The sequence below is a fragment of the Herpailurus yagouaroundi genome, unplaced genomic scaffold, assembly GCF_014898765.1.
Source record: "Herpailurus yagouaroundi ecotype Mexico unplaced genomic scaffold, PumYag 191, whole genome shotgun sequence".
Classification (NCBI taxonomy): domain Eukaryota; kingdom Metazoa; phylum Chordata; class Mammalia; order Carnivora; family Felidae; genus Herpailurus; species Herpailurus yagouaroundi.
In genome coordinates, this window is record NW_024412422.1 from 12,350,497 (window position 1) to 12,371,235 (window position 20,739).

Here is a 20,739-nt window from a genome sequence, read left to right on the forward strand (position 1 = left end):
TTCCTTCCTTCCTTCCTTCCTTCCTTCCTTCCTTCCTTCCTTCCTTCTTAAGTAAGCTCTATGCCCAAAGTAGGGCTTGAACTCACAATGCTGAGATCAAGAGTCAGATGCTCCACCGACTGAGCCAGCCAGGCACCTCTTTTCTATATTTTTCTTAAGTTGGCTTATCTTTTGTCTTTCTTGAATTTCTTCACGTTTGTCTCATCTCACCTATGAGTGTATGAACTCGAGAGAATAGGGACTTGTCTCTCACTTCTTTTGTGATGGCAGTGATGTGTAATGGAATGAGCAGGAGATTTGAAATATGATAATACAGATGCTGGAGTCAAGCCCCAACTCTCTCACTGCCTATTTGTCTATTTGGATAAGTCACTAAACCTGTCTCAGACTCCGTGGCATTTTCTATAAAAAGGAAACGATGTCTATCTGATTTCAAAGTCCATGTGATTTTTCACTGTGCTCTGATGGATGGCATTCGTGAAGAATTTTATAGTTCCACACTCAGGCACATGCAGTACAACCCACATTCAAACCTAAAATTACTACACAGAGAGTGATAAAATAACAACTGCTAATGTCAGATGGCGGAGGCCATCTGATCTGGATTTGCGGAGGGCATTTACCTTCTAACAGTTTAGCTTCAAAGCAGTGGTTAGAATTAGCTTCCAAGTAATGGTATTCCATCACTTATCACGAGCTATCGTAGTTTGCCCCTGGCCCTGCTCCCCAGCTAAGCAAGTCCATTAATCTAAAGTTAACTTGTCACCACTCGCTGGCAGACTCTGAGCTTTTACCTGGCCACAGAAGAACGTGACTTCATATTTATAGCTCTGACATGCATCAGATTTAAAGTAAAAATCTAATCTAGCTGCACTTGTGATTTCGGCTTAAATTCCTTCTCCTTCTCTCTCCCCTCCCCCCAATAATTTGACAAAACAAATAGCATAAATTAAATAAAAAACTTCAAAGTTCATGTTATTACTCTTTTGTGGAATCATCATCATCATCATCATCATCATCATAGTTTGTTTTCTATAAATTACTCAAGTAAAATATTCAGGATTATAACCAGCACATCTTAACAAGATCAGGTGCTAAAAGTATCGCACAATCAGATTCACTTACTTGACATTTCTGACGCAACTGTCGTAGTTCTTTTATAACTGGGGCTAGAGCTGACTTCTTTTCCGACACCAGTGAATTCAGTTTTTTTACCTGTCATTTAAATAAAATACATGACATCTAAAACAAGAATTCAAAAGAGCAAAAAACCTACATGCATAAATATATTTATTAAAGTGTTATTTAAAAGAGTAAAAAGAATAAATTATTTCAACACCAAACAATGGGAAAATGATTTAGTAAATGTTGATTGGGTAATATGGAACAGCATTTAACTTAAAAAAATTTTTTTAAATGTTTTTTATTTTTGAGAGAGAGTGTGCGCACGCGTGCAAGTGGGGGAAGGGCGGAAAGAGAGGGGAGCAGAGGATCTGAAGCAGGCTCTGTGCTGACAGCAAAGAGACCAATGGGGCTCAAACTCATGAACCATGAGATCATGACCTGAGCTAAAGTCGGACATTTAACTGACTGAGCCACCCAGGAACCCAGCATTTAATTATTTAAAATGTTAGTTATTGGGGCATGCTCAGTTATTTGACCATCCAACTTCAGCTCAGGTCATGATCTCATGGTTTATGAGTTTGAGCCCCATATGGGGCTCACTGATGTCAGCTCACAACCCGTTTCAGATCCTCTGTCTCCCCCCTCTCTGCCCCTCCCCCATTTGCACTCTCTCTCTCAAAAAGAAATAAACTTTTTAAAAATAAATAAAATGTCAATTATTGGGGCACTTGGGTGGCTCAGTCGGTTAAAGCATCTGACTCTTGATTTCAGCTCAGGTCACGATCTCATGGTTTGTGAGATTGAGGCCCACATCAGACTCTGTGCTGGGCATGGAGCTTGCTTGAGATTCTCTCTCTCCCTCTGCCCCTCCCCTGCTTGTGTGCACACATGCTCTCTCTCTCTCTCAAAAATACAATACAATACAATATAATACAATAAAATACAATAAAATAAAATGTCAATTACTAAGGTTGCAAACTATATGGGAAAATACTTGTAATCTAACACTGAATAATGAAAACAAATTATAAAGTTGCCTAAATACAACTACAATCATGTTGTATTATGTAAAAAAAATGTAATTATGTAGGTTATAGAGTATATACGAAACATGAGGAAGTGATATTCAAAATACTTAATAACCCAAATGATATAAGTAATGACCAATCAAAATGGACACCAAGCATGGGGATTAACAGAGTATAGAAGGTCTCTGCTGTGTTAATCATTAATCTTTTTAGGGGTTAGACAGTAGTGAGATCCAGAGGGTTCTGGGCAAGTAGCCAATGTGGAAAAGCCAGGTGGAAGTGGGTACTCTGAGAGTTTGAGGCAACAGTTATTTCCTTCTAGTAAGGAAGGAAAGATTTCAACATTTTAATGCCTGCTAAAGCGGCATCAGTTCATTCAGGCTGAGTAGCAGCTCCAAATAAGGACAGATAGGAAGGAAAAACACAAAAATGAAATAGTTTTATTAGTCAGGGTGGTATGATTTGGGAAAACTTATTTTTTATCTTAAGTATTTCTTTAATGTTATAGAACTTTTACACACTTAAAAACCACAAGATAAGGCAGGCATTTCAATACCTAATTCTATAGGGTATTTAATAACCCTATCGTGTTTCCTTGGGAAAAAACCCTGCAAAATGCCTAAATTATTACAAGTTGAACAACTTACTAAAATGGAAACACTCAAAAGAGACTGATAAAGAGATGAAGGAATATAAGGTAAACAATGTGCAGAAATGAAAATTTCAGTGTTTCACTGAAAACAAAACACAAAAATATCTGCCTCTAGCTATACAATAAAAAAAAACTATAAAAAAGCATAATCACCATTTCAGACATGTCATCTAGCGTTCGGCCTTTCATTTCGTCGACTTCACTCTTCAGTGCAGATACCCTTTCCAGCTCTTCCTGAGTGTAACTATATCCAGATATGCCCTTTTTCTCTTCAATAGTTCGCTAAAAGTAAAGAATAAAAATAGGTGTCAAAATTGGGGTCTACAAAATGGGTGTCAAAACCTTGATGATTCTGTAAGTAGTATACAGACTTAATACATAGCAATAAAGTTACAAATAAAATAAATTAGCTTACAATGCTAAAGAGTAATTTTTATTGACTTCAACAATAATTACATACTGTTGTATGCTATAAACTTAGGCTAAATTTTGCTTTGGTATCTTCGGGTGCATAGTATTTCTAATTTTAGCACTCAATAAATACTTGGTGACTGAATGAATTCTCAAGTGACCAATATACTTGCATTCATTCAGCCATCCAATATTTATTAGATACCTGAATGTGCTGAGCATAGTTCTAAGCACCAGATAGATAGATAAAATAAAATGTCAATTATTAAGGCTGCAAACCATATGGGAAAACACTTGTAACAAAACAGGTAAAACAAAACAAAACAAAACAAAACAAAACATAAAAAAAAAAAAAAACCTCCCTCACAGAGCTTACTTCTAGTGAGAGTAAACAAGCAATATGTAGACAAGTAAAATACATATAGTGTGAGGTGAGAGTGGGGCTGGAATCTTAAATAACAGGGTGGTTAGAGGTCTTCCTGAGAAGATGACATCTAAGCAAAGCCCGAATGAAGGGAGGGAGCAAGTCATACAGATATCCAGGGGATTGGTAAGGGCAAAAGACATGAGGTAGGAGCAAACCTGTCCCTTCCAAGAAATATCCAGGAGACTGGTGAGCTGAAAACTGAGTGAGAATGAGGTGGGGTTGGGGAGGGATCATACGGGACTCAGATGGCTTGCTGGAACAGTCTCAGTTAATGTCTGTTGTCCTTTGCATTCTCAAAAGTGTCCTACTTTAGATGATAAATTATACGGTTACTTTATTTTTAGGCCAATGAAAGAGCTTGGACTTATTTTAAATGAGATGGGAGGCTTGTCGGGTGGCTCAGAGTAAAGGAATTTTTAAAAGACCACTTTAACATCTGTGCTGAGATCAAACTATAGAGGGACAAAGGAAGCCAGTTAGAAGACTACTCCAGTAATTTAGGTTAGAGATAATGGTAGCATGAATCAGATGGTGGTGGTAGAGGTAACGAGAAGTGGTTGTGTACATATTTTAGAGATAAATCCAAAAAAATATTATGACAGATTAGCTGTGAGGTGTGAGGGAAAATGAGGGGTAAAGAATGACTAAGGTTTCTGGCCTGCAGAACTGAGAGATGGAGCTGCCATTTATTGAAATGAGAAAGACTTGATAAGACCAGATTTGAGGGAATAATGAAGATAAGAAATTTAGTTTTGGACATGTTAAAAACTTGAAATATCTAGCAGATACCCAATAGAGGGGTCAAGATGTTATAAGTACAAGACTGAAATTTGAGGAGAAATCTAGGCTAGAGATATCAATTTGTGAGTTGTCTGCATAAAGAAGGTCTTTAAAGCCATAGACAGGATAAGATCACCAAGGGAGTGAAACTAGAGAAGAAATCCAAGGGCTAAGCCTGGTGACTCTAATATTTAGACCTTGGAGAAATGCGAAGAAATCAGCCATGGAGTAGAAACAGGAGTGCTAGTAAAGGAGAAAAACCAGGAGAGTGTAGTGTATTAGAAGATAAGTAAAGGAAGAGGGAGTGATCAACTATGTCAAACACTGCTAATAGGCCAAGTAGGAAAAGAACTAAGAATTGCTCACTGGGTTTAGCAATGTGAAGGTATTGGTGACCCTGACAAGAGAAATTTTGGTAAGATGGTGGGTGTGAAGACCTGACTGGAGAGGATTCAAAAGAGGATGGAAGAACCAAAAGGAAAGAAAGACAAGGAGAGAAGGAATGGAAGAGTTGGAATTGGGGGCTGACAATAAGATTGAGATCCCTAAGAAAGGAGGAGTAGGAACTACAAAGCATTAGCCCAAGATTCCGTATGCAATTTCCTCTTTGGGCATTACCAAATCCTAAGCTGTGTGCAAGGAAGGTAAGACTCCCCAAAACCAAGTGAAAATCAGTAGATAGGTGACTAAAAAGCTGGGCAAAGTTTTCAGTATCTCATAGTGCCGGGCAGACAGAGGTAGGAATTTAGGACTTGTCAAAGTATGTTGCTTCAGACTATCAGTTGAAACCCCAGAACGGCTACACCTTAGGAGTAAGGGTTATAACCTAGGAATAAGAGCTAGGCCCTAGAAGTAAGGGCTACTTCCTGGGAATAGAGTTTCTGCCACAGGTATAAGGGCTGAATCTTAGGAATAAGAGAAAACTGAAAAATATCAGCACTAACAAAACTGGATCTAGATGATCTATGAGGAAAAAAAAAATCAAATGCTCTTTAAGGAAAGAAATGTTTCCAGAGGCTGATGTTCAATAAAAAAGTACTAGGTTAGCAAAGGAACAGAAACAAATGTCGGAAAATCAAGAGAAAAATACAGATAATAGAAACAGACACCCAGATAAATTTATTAGATAGGACATTTAAAATAGCTGCAACTGGGGCGCCTGGGTGGCTCAGTCGGTTGAGCATACGACTTCAGCTCAGGTCATGATCTCATGGTCCATGAGTTCGAGCCCCGCGTCGGGCTCTGTGCTGACAGCTCGGAGCCCAGAGCCTGTTTTAGATTCTGTGTCTCCCTCTCTCTCTGACCCTCCCCTGCTCATGCTCTGTCTCTCTCTGTCTCAAAAATACATAAACATTAAAAATTAAAAAAAAAATAAAATAAAAAAAAATAAAATAGCTGCAATTATTATATTCAAGACAATAAATGAAAAGTTGGAGAATGTTACAAATAACTGGCATTGAGGAGGGCACCTGTTGGGATGAGCACTGGGTGTTGTATGGAAACCATTTTGACAATAAATTTCATATTAAAAAAAAACAAATAACTGGAATCTATCAAATGGAATCAAATGGAAATTCTAGAACGGAGAAACGTAACACCTGATATTCAGAATTCAATACCCAGATTACATAGCAGATTGGACACAACAAAAAAAGTAAGATTAATGAATTAAAAGAGAGCACAGCAAAAAAAAAATTCAGATTAAGTCACAGAAAAAAATAATGGAAAAAAAAAGCAAAACATACAACCCATAATGAATATGGTAAATAGTGAAAAAGCCTAACATACATGTAACTATAATTGTAGCTCACAGAAGGGAGAAGAGAATGAGACTATAATATTTAAAGAAATGCTACTTGCTGAGGACTTTTCAAAAACTGACAAAAGACATTAAGGCCACACTTCTAATAAGCCTTACAGACCCCAAGCCAGATGAATAAAAAAGAAAACCTAGGAAAATCACAGTTAAAACTGCTGAAAAACCAAAGACAGAAAAAAAAAATCTTAGCAAACAGAGAATAACACACTACCTTAAACACACACACACACACACACACACACACACACACACACACACACAAGAAACAATGGAAGCCAGAAGCCAATGGAATTAAATCTTTAAAGTGCTGAAAGAAAGTAACTGCCACCCAAGAATTCTATATTTGGTGAAAATGTGCTTCAAAATAAGGGTACAATAAAGATGTTTTAAGAAAAGCAAGAATTGAGTGGACTTATCACCAGCAGACCTACACTAAGTGAAATACTGAAAACGAGATCCCAATAGAATAATGATGGTGCTGGAAGGAAAAGCCATGAAAAGAGTAAACTGGTAGATAAATCTAGAATAATATTAAATATAATAATATCATGTGGGATTTACATTATATATAGAATTTAAAAATATATATCCACAATAGCACATAATATGAGGAAGAGATAAATACAGCAAAAGTGTCATAAGTTTCTTACATTGCCCCCAATATAGTAAAACAGGGAAGACTGTAATTAGTCAGAGGTGCATGTTATAGTTTCTGGCTTATGCACTAAGAAATAACAGGGATAACAAAAAGAAGCTATAACCAGTAAGCTAAAAGAGGGGAAACATGGAAGATACAAGTATTTGAGTAATGCAAAAGAAGGGAAGAAAGGAGAAAAAAGAGTGAAGAACTGATGGAACAAATAGAAAATGTTGAAAAAAATCAGTAATTACATTAAATGTAAAGAGATTAAATACCTCAAGTAAAAGGCAAAGATGGCCACACTGTACAAAAATAAAAAGCTAACTATATATTTCTTACAAAAAATATACAATAATTACAAAGATGGAGAAAGGTTGAAAGGATGCAAAAGATATATGTCTTTTAAACATTAACTAAATGAAAGTTTGTGTGGCTGTATTAATAACAGATAAGTATATATTAAGGCAAAGGCTATTATGAGAGATAAAAAAAAAAGGGGTATTTCCTAATTATCAAAGGGCCAATTTATCAGGAAGATAATGATACTAGATTTATATGGACTAATAACATAATCTCAGTATATTTGCAGTGGGGGCTCCGTCCTGATTTGCTTACCGGGTCAGGGTACCTAATCCCATAGCTGTTGTGAGAATAGCTGTTGGCTATTTATGGCTTACAGCTACCCTTTCTTCAAAGTATGCGATTGGCTGAACAGGAACTGTATCATACCACCTCCTGGGTGGTAGTGAGGGTCCACAGCAAATGACTGACAGTGAGGTACAAAAGGGTAGTTTTCTTGCCTAAAAATGAGACCAACTTTATGATGCAATTTGTGCTCCAGGGCTCCTCATGGGATCAGACGGAAACTGGGCTCCAAATGAATCCACTCTGCCTCATTGCTTCATTCGGGTTCCTTCACTTCCTTTCTCCTAAGAGCATTCTCTGAATTAATCATATGAAGAGCAGGACTTCTTGTTTCTCTGCTTCTAGAGAACCTGATCAAACTCTAAGAATGGGCTTCTAGAGTGGCATTACTCACTGGCTGAATGGAACCAAGGGCTCCATCACTGTGGCAGGTTGAATATTGTTAGTCCCATACCTGTTATAGCAGTGCAATTGCTAAGACTTATGGTGAACTGAGGCAGAGTATATGTGGAAGGTGACAGTGGTGGCCATGAGAATGGACTGCTCAGATCTCCTTCAGGAGAGCCTGCCGAGAAGAACAGATTGGACTGATAGCCATAACCGCTGCCCCTCTGGATCCACCATCATGTTCTTACCACGCCCATGTTTCTCCCAGGGTGCTCCTAAGCAATGACTGAGGATGGCAATGGTACTAGTGCTGGCCCATTCCTGCCTGACAGGGGGCTCCTCTCGTGGGTGACTAGTTCAGGAATCTCTCTCATTCTAACCAAAACTTTCCCCAAACTGTGCTGCAGTCTGAGGCTCTTCCTACATAACCGTCCTTCCTTCTCTCTCCCTTCATGGATGTCACACTTATATTAAGGCCTAATGATTTTCCCTGCCTCCTCTTGGCTCTCTTGCCTTTACCTTTCATATGTATCTCCTCCAACAAATCTCTTGTACATCTTGGTGTCTGCTTCTTGAATTGTCACAGGGATGCACTATACTAGCTGGTACAATGTTGCTTGTGTTTGAGAAGCATGGAGAAATAATAACTATAAGGACTATAGAATTGGGGTGGCTAAGCTCCAGGTATAGTTGAAGAGATAAAATGACAGGTTCAAAGATATTAATCTGTAATTTAAAGTAAAGTGATAAGGTTAGAGAACCTTCTTAGGAACTTCAAAGAAACCCTCATTTCCTATGGCTGAAGGTCAGAGGGAGCTGAAAACCAGGCACACAATTTAATTGTTAGCAGGGAAAAACTTCAGAGAAAACTGAATATATTCTATGCTAAAATCAGGACTCTGAGAAAGGGTGCTGAGTCTGGAACGGAATACCTGCCAAGACTCACTTGAGAACCTTGAGCCCCTAGATTATCCTGTATCCTCTGGCCAAGTGGCAAGTGGCTTAGCTTATTGGCCAGGGGCCTGGAAGAAGCAAGGTGCCAGGACTGGAAGATTGGGAGGTCTGGGGAAGGGGCATGCAGATAGACCTATGGGCGCAACACACTAAGTATGAAGATCTTTTGATCACAAGCTAATGGCCACTAGAGAATGTCCACAGCAGAAGTGACACTAAACAACCAAGTGGAAAGGACGATTTGGCCAGTAGATATCAGCCAGCCTCTGTTATTGGCCACCCAGTGCTTAGACAATGGGCTCATGAACAGAATGGCTATGTTGACAGAGATGGGGGCTAAGCAAGGGCCAAAGAGCATGGGCTCCCTCACCAATGCCCATCTAGCTACGCCCACTGCCAAATGTCTGACCTGGCAACAATAGAGAGACCAATCCTGAGCTCTAGATATAATCATACCTTGAGGAAACCAATCATCTTTCTGCCTTAAAAAGGGCAACATTTCATCCTGACTTGGACTGACCCATATTCTGAGTAAGGATTTGCTTTTATTGCCCACAGAGCTGTAGCCAGCATCAATATCCAAGGGCTCAGAGTATTTGATCTACTGATGTGGAATCTTCCACTGATGTGGAATCTTCTTTATGGCAAAGGAGATATGGTGGAGGACACATGACCATGGGATTCAGTCTCTGTGTCACATACTCCACCATCCAGGAAGCTAATAGCCTGATAGGCTGGTAGAAGGCCTTGCTGAAGGTACAGCTAAGGTGTCAGCTTAGAGTTGATGGCCTGTGAGGATGAGCTCTATTCTTCAGGATGGAATGTACATCTTAGACCAATGCCCACCATTTGGTGCTGTGTTGCAAACAAGGAATATATTGGTCTTAGAGCCACAGAATGAAAGTATGAGTGTCACCACTCACCAGGATGCCAACTTATCCACTTAGGGAATTATATTTCCTTTCTTGGCACCTTTAGGCTCTGTAGGTGCAGATTTTCTGGTTTCCAGAGTGCATATGCTTTTACCAGAAGGTGCAATAAAAGGCCTTTAAACTTAATGCTTTGGCTACCATTTCGTCACTTGGGCTCCTCATACTCATAGACCAGCAGACAAATAAAGGAGTTATTATATTGGCAGGACATCATAATGCTATACATAAGCTGCTATATAATAAGGCAGATAGGAATATATTCGGCAGTCAGATGATCCATTAGGGCATATCTTGGTACTCCCATGCCCGGTTTTAACAGTAAATAAGTAAAGACAGCAACCACAGCCTGATAAGGTCATGATTACGCGCACCTCTTAAAGATGAGGGACTGGGTCATTCCACAAATAAGTCATTTAGACCAGTGGAGGTGCTAGCCAAACATGAGGGAAATCTAGAATGGATGGTAAAGGAAGGAGATGTTGATTATTATTATGTCCTTGGGACCAAATGTAGCAATGGGAGTTTTCATTGTCCAATTAACCCTCCTCCTACAAATTTTCCCAGAAATTGTGACCAGTCAGAATCCTGTAGAAGCTATACCTAAATGGAGCGAGTTTAACGTGAAAAACAGGTAGATCCCAACATTGTAAGGGGTAGATTGTAATGGACGTTGTTGGTGCCTCACTCAGACCATGTCTGCAAGCTGCCATGATAGTTACTGGCTGCTAAAGGTTCACAGGTGCCCCTTCTCCAGAGAGTGCCGCCTCATTGGGCTAGGAGGTTACACTATGCCACAGCCAATGACTTACTGATACAGGAGTATAAAAGGCCAGCCCCCTTGCCTCAAGATGGAATCAATTTCATGCTGTAATTTATGCTCCAAAGCTCCTCACAGAATCAAAATGAAGCTGTCTAGTCAGGACTACATCCTTGCTTGGCTCTTTTCTGCTGTCCTATCTGCTCTCCTCATTCCCCTTCTTCTGAAGGCACTCCCTCCCTCAAGAAATCACTTGTGCAGAGTACTGCCTTCTCAGGCTCTGCTTCTAGGGAACCCAACTTAAGAAAAAATGTAAAGAAAAAACTGATGGATTTAAAGGAAAGCAGACAAAGCAATAATCATAGAGATTTTAACACACCTCTCTCAATAACTAATGGGACAAGAAAACAAAAAATATCAGTAGGAATATGGAAGATTTGACTATCATGGTTAACACGCTTGACTGAATTGACATATAGAGAACACCATTCCCAACAAACTGCAGAATATACATTCTTCTCAACTGCGCTGGCATGATGATCAAAATAGAACATTTGCTGGACCATAATGAAACACTCAACAAATCTTGAAGGACTAAAATCACACAGAATGTTCTCTGGTCACAGTGGAAATAAGGTAGAAATCAATAACAGAAGGGTAACTAGAAAATGTTTAGTTTTAAGCAATAATCCATAGATCAAAGAAATCATAATGGAAATTGGAAAATATTTTGAAGTGAACAGAAACACAATTAACTACCTATCAATTTGGGAAGAAGTGTCATTAGAATCCATGGCTGCTACATAGTAAATGTTCTATCTTAAGTTGCCTAGAACCAAACACCATTTAACAGCAGGAGACAGAAAGTTCATATTGCCAGCTTAACCATGACTGGTTGAAACTTCGTTTACTTCCACCAGATTATTGCTAGCTAGTAAATCAACAACCTGATGAAATAATTTCCCCATGGGTGAAAAGACAAAAAAAACTCAAATCAAGAAAACTCTGAGGAACTGGTGTCCATAATGAGAACAGCTTTGCTATTAGAGGGACTGCTCTGGACTTAACTCTTTTATGACAACCAAGGCACAAATACATAAGGAGCAAGCCTGCAGGCAAACTTCCATGTGGTACCTTTCCCGGATATTTCTTTTCAAAGCTCCATGTAAGTGGCTGCTTAGAAACTTCTGCCCAACAGGCCATGATAAATAAATGTTTTACACTCACTCTTCTTGGTATGATAATTTTTCTCATATTAACTAGAAAGATGTATTTGGAATTCAGCTTCTATTAATTACCCCAATGTCAGCACACATGAAAAAGTTAGTGCTTACGACTACACTAAAAAAATAAATGAATTGGGGTGCCTGGGTGGCTCAGTAGGTTAAGTGGCTGACTTTGGCTCAGGTCATGATCTCACAGTTCGAGAGTTCAAGCCCTGCATCCGGCTCTGTGCTGACAGCTCCAAGCCTAAAGCCTGCTTCTGATTCTGTGTCTCCTTCCCTCTCTGCCCCGCCCCTGCTCATGCTCTGTGTCTCTCTCTCTCAAAAATAAATAAACATTAAAAAAATAAATGAATCAGCTTATATGACATCTCTGTAATTAATCAGAGAAAATTAAAAATTTTATGATGTTTTCAGTAAAAACAATGACCTCAGTATACAGCTACAACCTATAAACCTCCTGGCATTTATATTTCTAGCACTCCAGATAATATTGTATTACCAGTTGATGTTGAATATTTTCATGCCGTTGCTTAAGAAGTTCTTCTGTCCTCTGCAAGAGGCCAAATTCAGCTTTAAATTCAGCTATTATTTGATGCTTCTTTTTGAAAACTGTACTCTTGCTTCGAAGTTTACTGACATATCGTTTGAACTGTAAAAGAACACAATATGTAACATGAATATAAAAGTAGTTGCTAAATATATTAACTTCAATGTATTGGAAACATTTTATTTTCTACTGTCTAACATTTGTGTCATGAGTATATAATAACTTAGTTTCATTAGAAAACTTGATAAGACTAACTGCTCAATTAAAATATTTTGTGTAGGTTTTAATTTTTGGACCCATCTAAATGTTGTAAATCCTTATGTAAAAGCTGTTCATTTGGGGCTTTACAAATAAGGGTTTAAAAAACCAGAAACTCAACCCTATTAAAAAAAAAGGTTAAAAAAGGAGGAGGAGGAGGAGGAGGAGGAGGAGGAGGAGGAAGAGGGGGAGAAAAAGTAGGAAACCAATTCTGGCTGTGATCTTACCATGATATCTCTTGCATACTGTACTATTTTGGATGTACTACATGTACTACATCTATTGAGATTAATATGGCCAATCAGAATAGTCAAAACCTATAGCTACTATTTATCATTTAAAGAAGTGTACTGTGACCATATACACTAAGAAGCATCTGAGACATTGGAATGAAGCCCATCCCAAACCTTAAAAAGCTAAGAATATTCCAGGTTAGTGGGAATTTACAGTTGCTTAATTCAGCTATCTACCGACCTTTATACCAAAGGTATAAAGTTATAACTACTCTAGCGGAAAGCTCCCCACTATTAAGTAATACCAACTATAGTTTGGAAAAAGCAAATGAAAATGAATAGTAATTACAGGGATTCATTTGATAAGCTCTATTTACTAACTATCATGTATTAGGCACTGTGCCAGACATTGAGAATACAACTCTAAACAAGATACTCAGAAGTTCGGCCCTCACCAAGCTTAAGGAAATAGTGGTGAAAACAAACATTGAACTGATGTTTACAACCATGGTTGAACATTATGAAGGTGTCCGGAGAATAAATAACAGGAGTTTAACCTGGGTTGGGATGAAGGTAGGAAAGGTGGGCATTGGGATTTAGGGGAAGTGGATTATGGCAAGCTTCCCAAAATAATTACATTTGAGCCAAGACTGAAGAAGTAAGAGTCTGTTGTTAGAGGAAGGAGGAAGAGGCAAAGAGCATTCCAGGTAGAGGAAACAGCAGGTGTAAAGATTCTGGCTCATTAAAAGTATTGCTTGACATAAGAAGCAAATACCAGAAGCAAATGTGAGAAATTTCTGGTATTTCTGAAACAGAACATAATACTTAAAAAAATTACTTCCTCTTATGTACCATTATACTAATAATTTTCAGATTCTCTTACTACATAAAATAATTTTTCTTCCTGCTTTATCCTTTTATTAACTACATTTTTTGAAAAATTCCAACTAAGAATTTGGCCTGTTATATTTAAGCACATTACTTCAAAACAAAAGTAAGCTCCCATTTTACCTAATACAAGATAATTCTTTAAGAGTCTTAGCCTTTTTATTTTTTTAATTTTAATGTTTATATTTGAGGTAGACAAAGTGCGTGAGCGGGGGAGGGGCAGAAAGAGAAGGTGACAGAATCTGAAGCAGGCTCCAGGCTCTGAACTGTCAGCCCAGAGCCCAATGCGGGGCTCGAACTCACGAACTGCGAGATCATGACCTGAGCGAAGTTGGATGCTTAACCAACTGAGCCACTCAGGCACCCCTAGAATCTTAGCCTTTTTAATACTCAGTCCTTCTAAAGGCTAACTTGAGAGGAGAGTGATAAATAATTTTACAAATAATAAAAGTCATGAATTACTGAAATTTTGGAAAACAGAAAAAAGGATAAAATTCACTCAAAGCCATTATCCTATTCTACTATCCTACTAAGCTCTACTACCATGTTGGTATTTTTCCTTCTAATTTATAAGGCTAAACATGAGGGCAATAATTCTAAATTGTAAGGTATAAAATAGGAAGCACAACATTTCTAACATTTAGGTGATTTTTTCTTTGAAGACTTGATTGATTTTTCAGTACATAAAGAAAGTCCTCAAAAATAGTAAGATTAAAAATTCTTCACAAAAACATAACCTCCTAGGGGCGTCTGGGTGGCTCAGCTGGTTAGGCATCTTGACTTTTGATCTCACATTTCCAGTGTGAGCCCTGCACTGGGCTGCACACTGTCAGCGTGGAGCCTGCTTGGGATTCCCTCTCTCCCTCTCTCTCTCTCTGTCCCTCCCCTGCTCACACACATACTCTATTTCTCTCAGAATAAATATACTTAAAAAAAATAACCTTCTAATTCCTAGTTTAGACTTTTTAAACTTGACTTAAACTCTGAAAGAAATGAAGAACCCACTGTGTTTTAGAGGAAGGAAGTTCAAAATATTTTTCTATCTATGATTTAGTTTTAATGGTAAGGAATCCAGCCCACACACAGCAAATTATCAATAGCTGGATTATAGGAATGGTTTAAAAATTTAAGTCATACCAATGTACCTAGAGTCTAATAACTTGCATTTTTTCCTTTTAAAGAATAAACGTGTAAGCCTGCCATAACCACAGACTCAGAATCCCTAGAGTAACTATATGTTCTATTAAAAGTGTCCTGGGCAAAGTGCCCAAAGTGAAATCAACCCTATTCATCTGCTATCTTCTGTAATCTAGGCCAATTTTTCCCTTCTTTATCTTGCTGTGCTCCAGAATTATTTTTAAAAGCTAAAAGCTATAAATATTTTTGGTGGAAGAACAAACCCACCAATTACTCAATGTGCTCTATGCTGATTGGTTACTATTTGACATTCACTGGACAGACTACCTAAGTAAGGGAAGGGTAGTTTTGGCCAGATTAATGATGGCTATATACAATTAAGCAATAGGTGGCCATCAAAGCACTGTAAGGGACCCACTACTCTGGATGAATTAGAGGAAAGAAAATACATTATCCATGTTTTTCTTCCATTGGACATTTTTTCTCACTATCATTTGGATTTTAGATTATTTCTGAATTTTCAAACTATCACAAAAAACCCGGATGAATATATTGAAGCTAAATCTTCAGACACATTCTTAATAATTTCTATAGGACATATTTTCAGAAATGGTAAGAAGGAAGTAGGATTTTGATAGATTTTGCCAAACTGCCCTTCAAAGGCTATTTATAGTACTTTTAATAATTGTCAGTTTGATAATTAAAATGGTATTTTACTTTTTATCTGCATTTATTAAGGAAACTCACTTTTTTGTCATGTTCATTATTCATCCGTGGGGATTAAAAAAATTATTTGCCTTTGGCCCACTTTTTTATTGGAGTTTTTTTCTATAATTTTTTTTTTTTTTATAATTTATATCCAAGTTAGTTAGCATATGGTACAACAATGATTTCAGGAGTAGATTCCTTAAGTCCCTTACCCATTTAGCCCATCCCCCTTCCCACAACCCCTCCAGCAACTCTCTCTTTGTACTCTAAGAGTCTCTTCTGTTTTGTCCCCCTCCCTTCTCTTATGTTCATCTGTTTTATATCTTAAAGTCCTCATATGAGTGAAGTCATATGATATTTGTCTTTCTCTGACTAATTTTTCTCAGCATAATACCCTCTAGTTCCATCCACATAGTTGCAAATGGCAAGATTTCATTCTTTTTGATTGCTGAGTAATACTCCATTACACACACACACACACACACACACACACACACACACCCCACATCTTCTTTATCCATCCATCCATCGATGGACATTGGGGCTCTTCCCATACTTTGGCTATTATTGATAGTGCTACTATAAACATTGGGGTGCATGTGCCCCTTCAAAACAGCACATCTGTATCCCTTGGATAAATACCTAGTAGTGCAATTGCTGGGTCGTAGGGTAGTTCTATTTTTATTTTTTTGAGGAACCTCCATACTGTTTTCCAGAGTGGCTGTACCAGTTTGCATTCCCACCAGCAGTGCAAAAGAGATCCTCTTTGTCTGCATCCTCATCAACATCTGTTGTTGCCTGAGTTGTTAATATTAGCCATTCTGACAGGTGTGAGGGGGTATCTCAATGTGGTTTTGATTTGTATTTCCCAGATGATGAATGATGTTGAGCATTTTTTCATGTGTCGATTGGACATCTGGATGTCTTCTTTGGAGAAGTGTCTATTCATGTCTTTTGCCCATTTCTTCACTGGATGATTTGTTTTTTGGGTGTTGAGTTTGATAAGTTCTCTATGGATTCTGGATACTAACCCTTTATCTGGTATGTCATTTGCAAATATCTTCTCCCATTCTGTTCGTTGCCTTTTAGTTTTGCTGATTGTTTCCTTCATTGTGCAGAAACTCTTTATTTTAATGAGGTCTCAATAGTTCATTTTTGCTTTTGTTTCCCTTGCCTCTGGAGATGTGTTGAGTAAGAAGTTGCTGCAGCCGAGGTCAAAGAGGTTTCTGCCTGCTTTCTCCTCTAGGATTTTGATGGCTTCCTGTCTTATCTTTAGATCTTTCATCCATTTTGAGCTTATTTTTGTGTATGGTGTAAGAAAGTGGTCCAGGTTCATTTTTCTGCATGTCACTGTCCAGTTTTCCCAGCACCACTTGCTGAAGAGACTGTATTCCACTGGATATTCTCTCCTGTTTTGTCAAAGATTAGTTGGCCATACGTTTCTGGGTCCATTTCTGGGTTCTCTATTCTGTTCCATTGATCTGAGTGTCTATTTTTGTGCCAGTATGATACTGTCTTGATGATTACAATTTTGTAATACATCTTAAAGTCTGGGATTGTGATGCCTCAGCTTTGGTTTTCTTTTTCAAGATTGCTTTGCCTATTTATTGGAGATTTTAATTTTTTCTTGTGGATCTGTAACAGTGATTCTCAAACTGTTTGGTCTCAGAAACCCTTTATATATTTTTTAAATTATTTAAGCTCTCAAAGGGATTTTGTTTATGTAGACTGCTGCTGTGGAAAATTTGAGGGAAAAGAATGGACTTTCAATTAATGGGCCCTTTGCTTCATAACATATAAAAATCCATTCCTACTGGATTACAGACTTAAATGTGAAAGATGAAACTACAATTCTTCTGAAATATAGGAAAATATCACTATAATTTTGAGATAGGAAACACTTTTTTTTGATATTCAGAGTGAGAGCATGCATGTGTGCAAATGGATGGAGAGGGAGAGGGAAGGGAGAGAGAGAGAGAGAAAAAGAGAGAGAGAGAGAGAGAAAGAGAGAGAAAGAGAAAGAGAAAGAGAAAGAGAAAGAGAAAGAGAGAGAGAGAGAAAGAGAGGGAGAGAGGGAATCTTATGCAGGCTCCACGCTTAGTGCATATAGCGCAGATAGCATGAAGCTCAATACCATGACCCTGGGATCATGACCTGAGCCGAGATCAAGAGTCAGACACTCAACCAACTGAGCCACCCAGGCACCACAGGAAAGGATTTCTTAAACAAGACACAAAATGCACAAACTGAAAATAGATGATTGATAAACTCAACTTGGCTAAAATCAAGAATATTCATTCATCAAAATATATATTAAGAGATTAAGGATATAAATCACAATTTGGGAGAGCATTTTTGTAACACATTAAACCAATAAAGGATTTGTATCCAAAATATATAAATTAAACCTATAAATCAGTAAGTGAAAGACAAATAAATTCAGTAGAAAAACAGATAAAATACTTGAATAGACTTTTAGCAGAGGAGAAACCCAAGATGGCCAATAAACATAATAAAAGATGCTCAGTCTCATTAGTAATCAAATCAGTCATACAAATTAAAACCACATTAATATACTATTTTAACACCCACCAAATTAGCAAAAGTAAGTCCTTCAATACTAAGTGTTGGTGAAGATGAGGAGGAAGTGGGACACCACTGGAGTGGGGGATTTCTAATTTAGAGCAACAGTTTGGAAAACATTTTGTATCTACTTAACTTGACATTGTGTTCACCCTATGCCCCACCAACTCCACTCCATGAATGGCAGGGCATTTCAAATTTATCTATGGTGATGGAGCAGTTTTTAAAATTTCTAATCATTTGTAGAGTGGACACTTTTCTAAAATAATAAAAATATCACATTACTATAAATGTTTCTAAATGTTTCTGCTCAACTTACATGGCCATGAATTAGTAACTAACAGTTTGTGGACTAGAACTGGTCTTCAGACAACTCTGTGAATGGTACTGCTCCGGAGTAGGGCTTCATAAGTGGGTCATGCTCTATGTTCCACTGCAGTCATGTGGCACAAATATCAAGTGTGTGCCAAGGCATTTATCCACTAAGATTTTGCAGCAGCTGGGTAAGATACTATAAGAACTCCCAAGCCAGTCACCCTCAGCTATAAGCAGCCTTGTCCTTTTATCTCAGTATGCTAAACAATGATCAAATTTTTTTAAGTGTCATGTTGTGAAAAAAGGTAAGAAACACTGCCTTGGAGAAACTCTGTTCACAGCCATGGGAGACATACATAAGAATTTTGAAACACTGCAATAGCAAAAAAAAAAAAAAAAAACTGGAAAATAAGCCACAATGAATTGTTATAGATTCAATTTTATATATCTCTATATATTTATATTTCTATACTGGAAGTAAACAATTATAAGTTCAAGAAATAATGTAGAGCAAAACAAGCAAGTTACAGAATATACAGAGAAAGGCTTCCATTAGTATTGCTTAGGAAAACTAAACAATATATCATTTAGGCATACAAATGTGTGGTCAAACAGTAAAGAAAAGTCAGAGAATGACAAATACCTAACTTGAGATGGTGGTTACCTCTGAGAGGGGTGGGAATTGAATGGGATAAAGAAGAGGCACACAGGAGCCACACAGTTTCTTTTTTTAAAGCTGAGTGTTAAGTGTATATATGTTCATGATCTCATTATTCTTTACTCTTTGCATATAACACAACACACACATATTGTCACCTACTCTTACTTAACATTTTTTTAATTAAACATTTTGAAAGTAAACATTAAAGAATCAATATAGAAGACTCCAACTGTAACTAATGAGTTCTAGAACAGAACAGAAATTTTAAAAAATATTTTTTAATGTTTATTTATTTTTGAGAGACAGAGAATAAGCAGGGTAGGGGCAGAGAGACAAGGAAACACAGAATCTGAAGCAGGCTTCAGGCTCTGAGCTGTCAGCACAGAGCCCAACAAGTGGCTTGAACCCATGACCTGAGCTGAAGTCAGACACTTAACCAACTGAGCCACCCAGACACCCTGAAGAGAATTTTTTTTAAAGAGTAGAAATAATACAAGAAAATCTCCCAGAACTGGAGGATATAAAATAAGATTCTAAATTAAAATGGCCAATAGAATGCCCAGCTCAATGAAAGAAGAAAAGAGTTACATTTAAGCCCATAATCTTAAAAATTTAGAAAATCAGAGGTAGAGAGAGAATCCCAAAAGTTTCAAGAGAGGTAAAATAACAACAATAATAACAATAAAAGGTCACATCAAAGGGCTGGGAATCGAAACAGCCTCAGACAGCAACAACGAATACTAGAAGACAACAGAACAATGCCTTCAAAATTCTTGGAGAAAAAGATGTTCAACTGGAATTCATCATTCAGTCAAACTATCAATCATGTATATGAAGATGGAATAAAGACAGTTTCAAACAAGCAAGTTTCTCAAAAATGTACCTCCCCAGTCCCCCCTTTTCAGGAACATTCTCTGTTACAACAAGGAAATAAACTAAGAAAGAGAAGACTTGGGATGTGGGAAGTAGGGGATCCAAAACAAGAGAATCACTAAAGAAATTTCCAGGATGATGAATACAAAGCCCCAGATTACAGTTTACAGTGGATCTACGGTTTACAGCAAGCTTACATAAAAATCTTCCAGACTGGAACAGAAGAATGAAAGGGACTCCAGGAACAATAAACCTAAGGTTTACAAAATGTAATTAATAGATTACTGTATATGAACATATGCCATATTAAGATAAATTGCATGGTTCTATCAGAAGGTCTGGAGATGAGTGGGTGACAGGTACATTTAAAAACTAACCAAACCAAAAAAAAAAAAAAATGAGGTCAGTATTAATTTTTTAAAAAGTGTACAAGAACGGATATGTAATCATAGTACATACTATGTGGATCAACTGTAAACTATGGTTCTACAATCATCACAATGAATATACTAAATAATGATTTAACCAATTATAATTATATTGGGAGGCTCTAATGAATGAAAGGATGGGTATGGGAGTAGCCAGGGAATGGGGAGGGTAGGGCTAAATCCTTATTTCCTACGGTAGTATGCCAACAACTGAAAAAAGTTTTAAAGTTTCAGCATAAACGTTATTTAGAAATGTAGAAGTAAACACTAGAAGAGACAACCAAAGGCATTTAGAGTGGTTGCCTCAAGGAAGGAGGACTTGGGA

General features: G+C 37.6%; 1 protein-coding gene across 11 annotated transcripts in view; it reads right to left on the reverse strand.

Moving 5' to 3' along the window:
- The window catches only part of IFT81 (intraflagellar transport 81), a 229,763-nt gene that overhangs the window by 63,536 nt on the left and 145,488 nt on the right, over window positions 1–20,739 (reverse strand). For 10 of the 11 annotated variants that reach the window (XR_005781174.1, XR_005781172.1, XR_005781173.1 and 7 more), the window contains 3 exons: window positions 12,283–12,432; window positions 2,959–3,087; window positions 1,126–1,215 (listed from right to left, as the gene is read on the reverse strand). Coding sequence is in view for 6 of the 11 variants with exons in the window: in XM_040444141.1 (XP_040300075.1) it covers window positions 1,126–1,215; window positions 2,959–3,087; window positions 12,283–12,432 (369 nt within the window). In the remaining 5 variants the exon portion in view is untranslated. The remainder of the gene's footprint in view (window positions 1–1,125; window positions 1,216–2,958; window positions 3,088–12,282; window positions 12,433–20,739) is intronic. The other variant, XM_040444145.1, reaches the window with a different exon arrangement.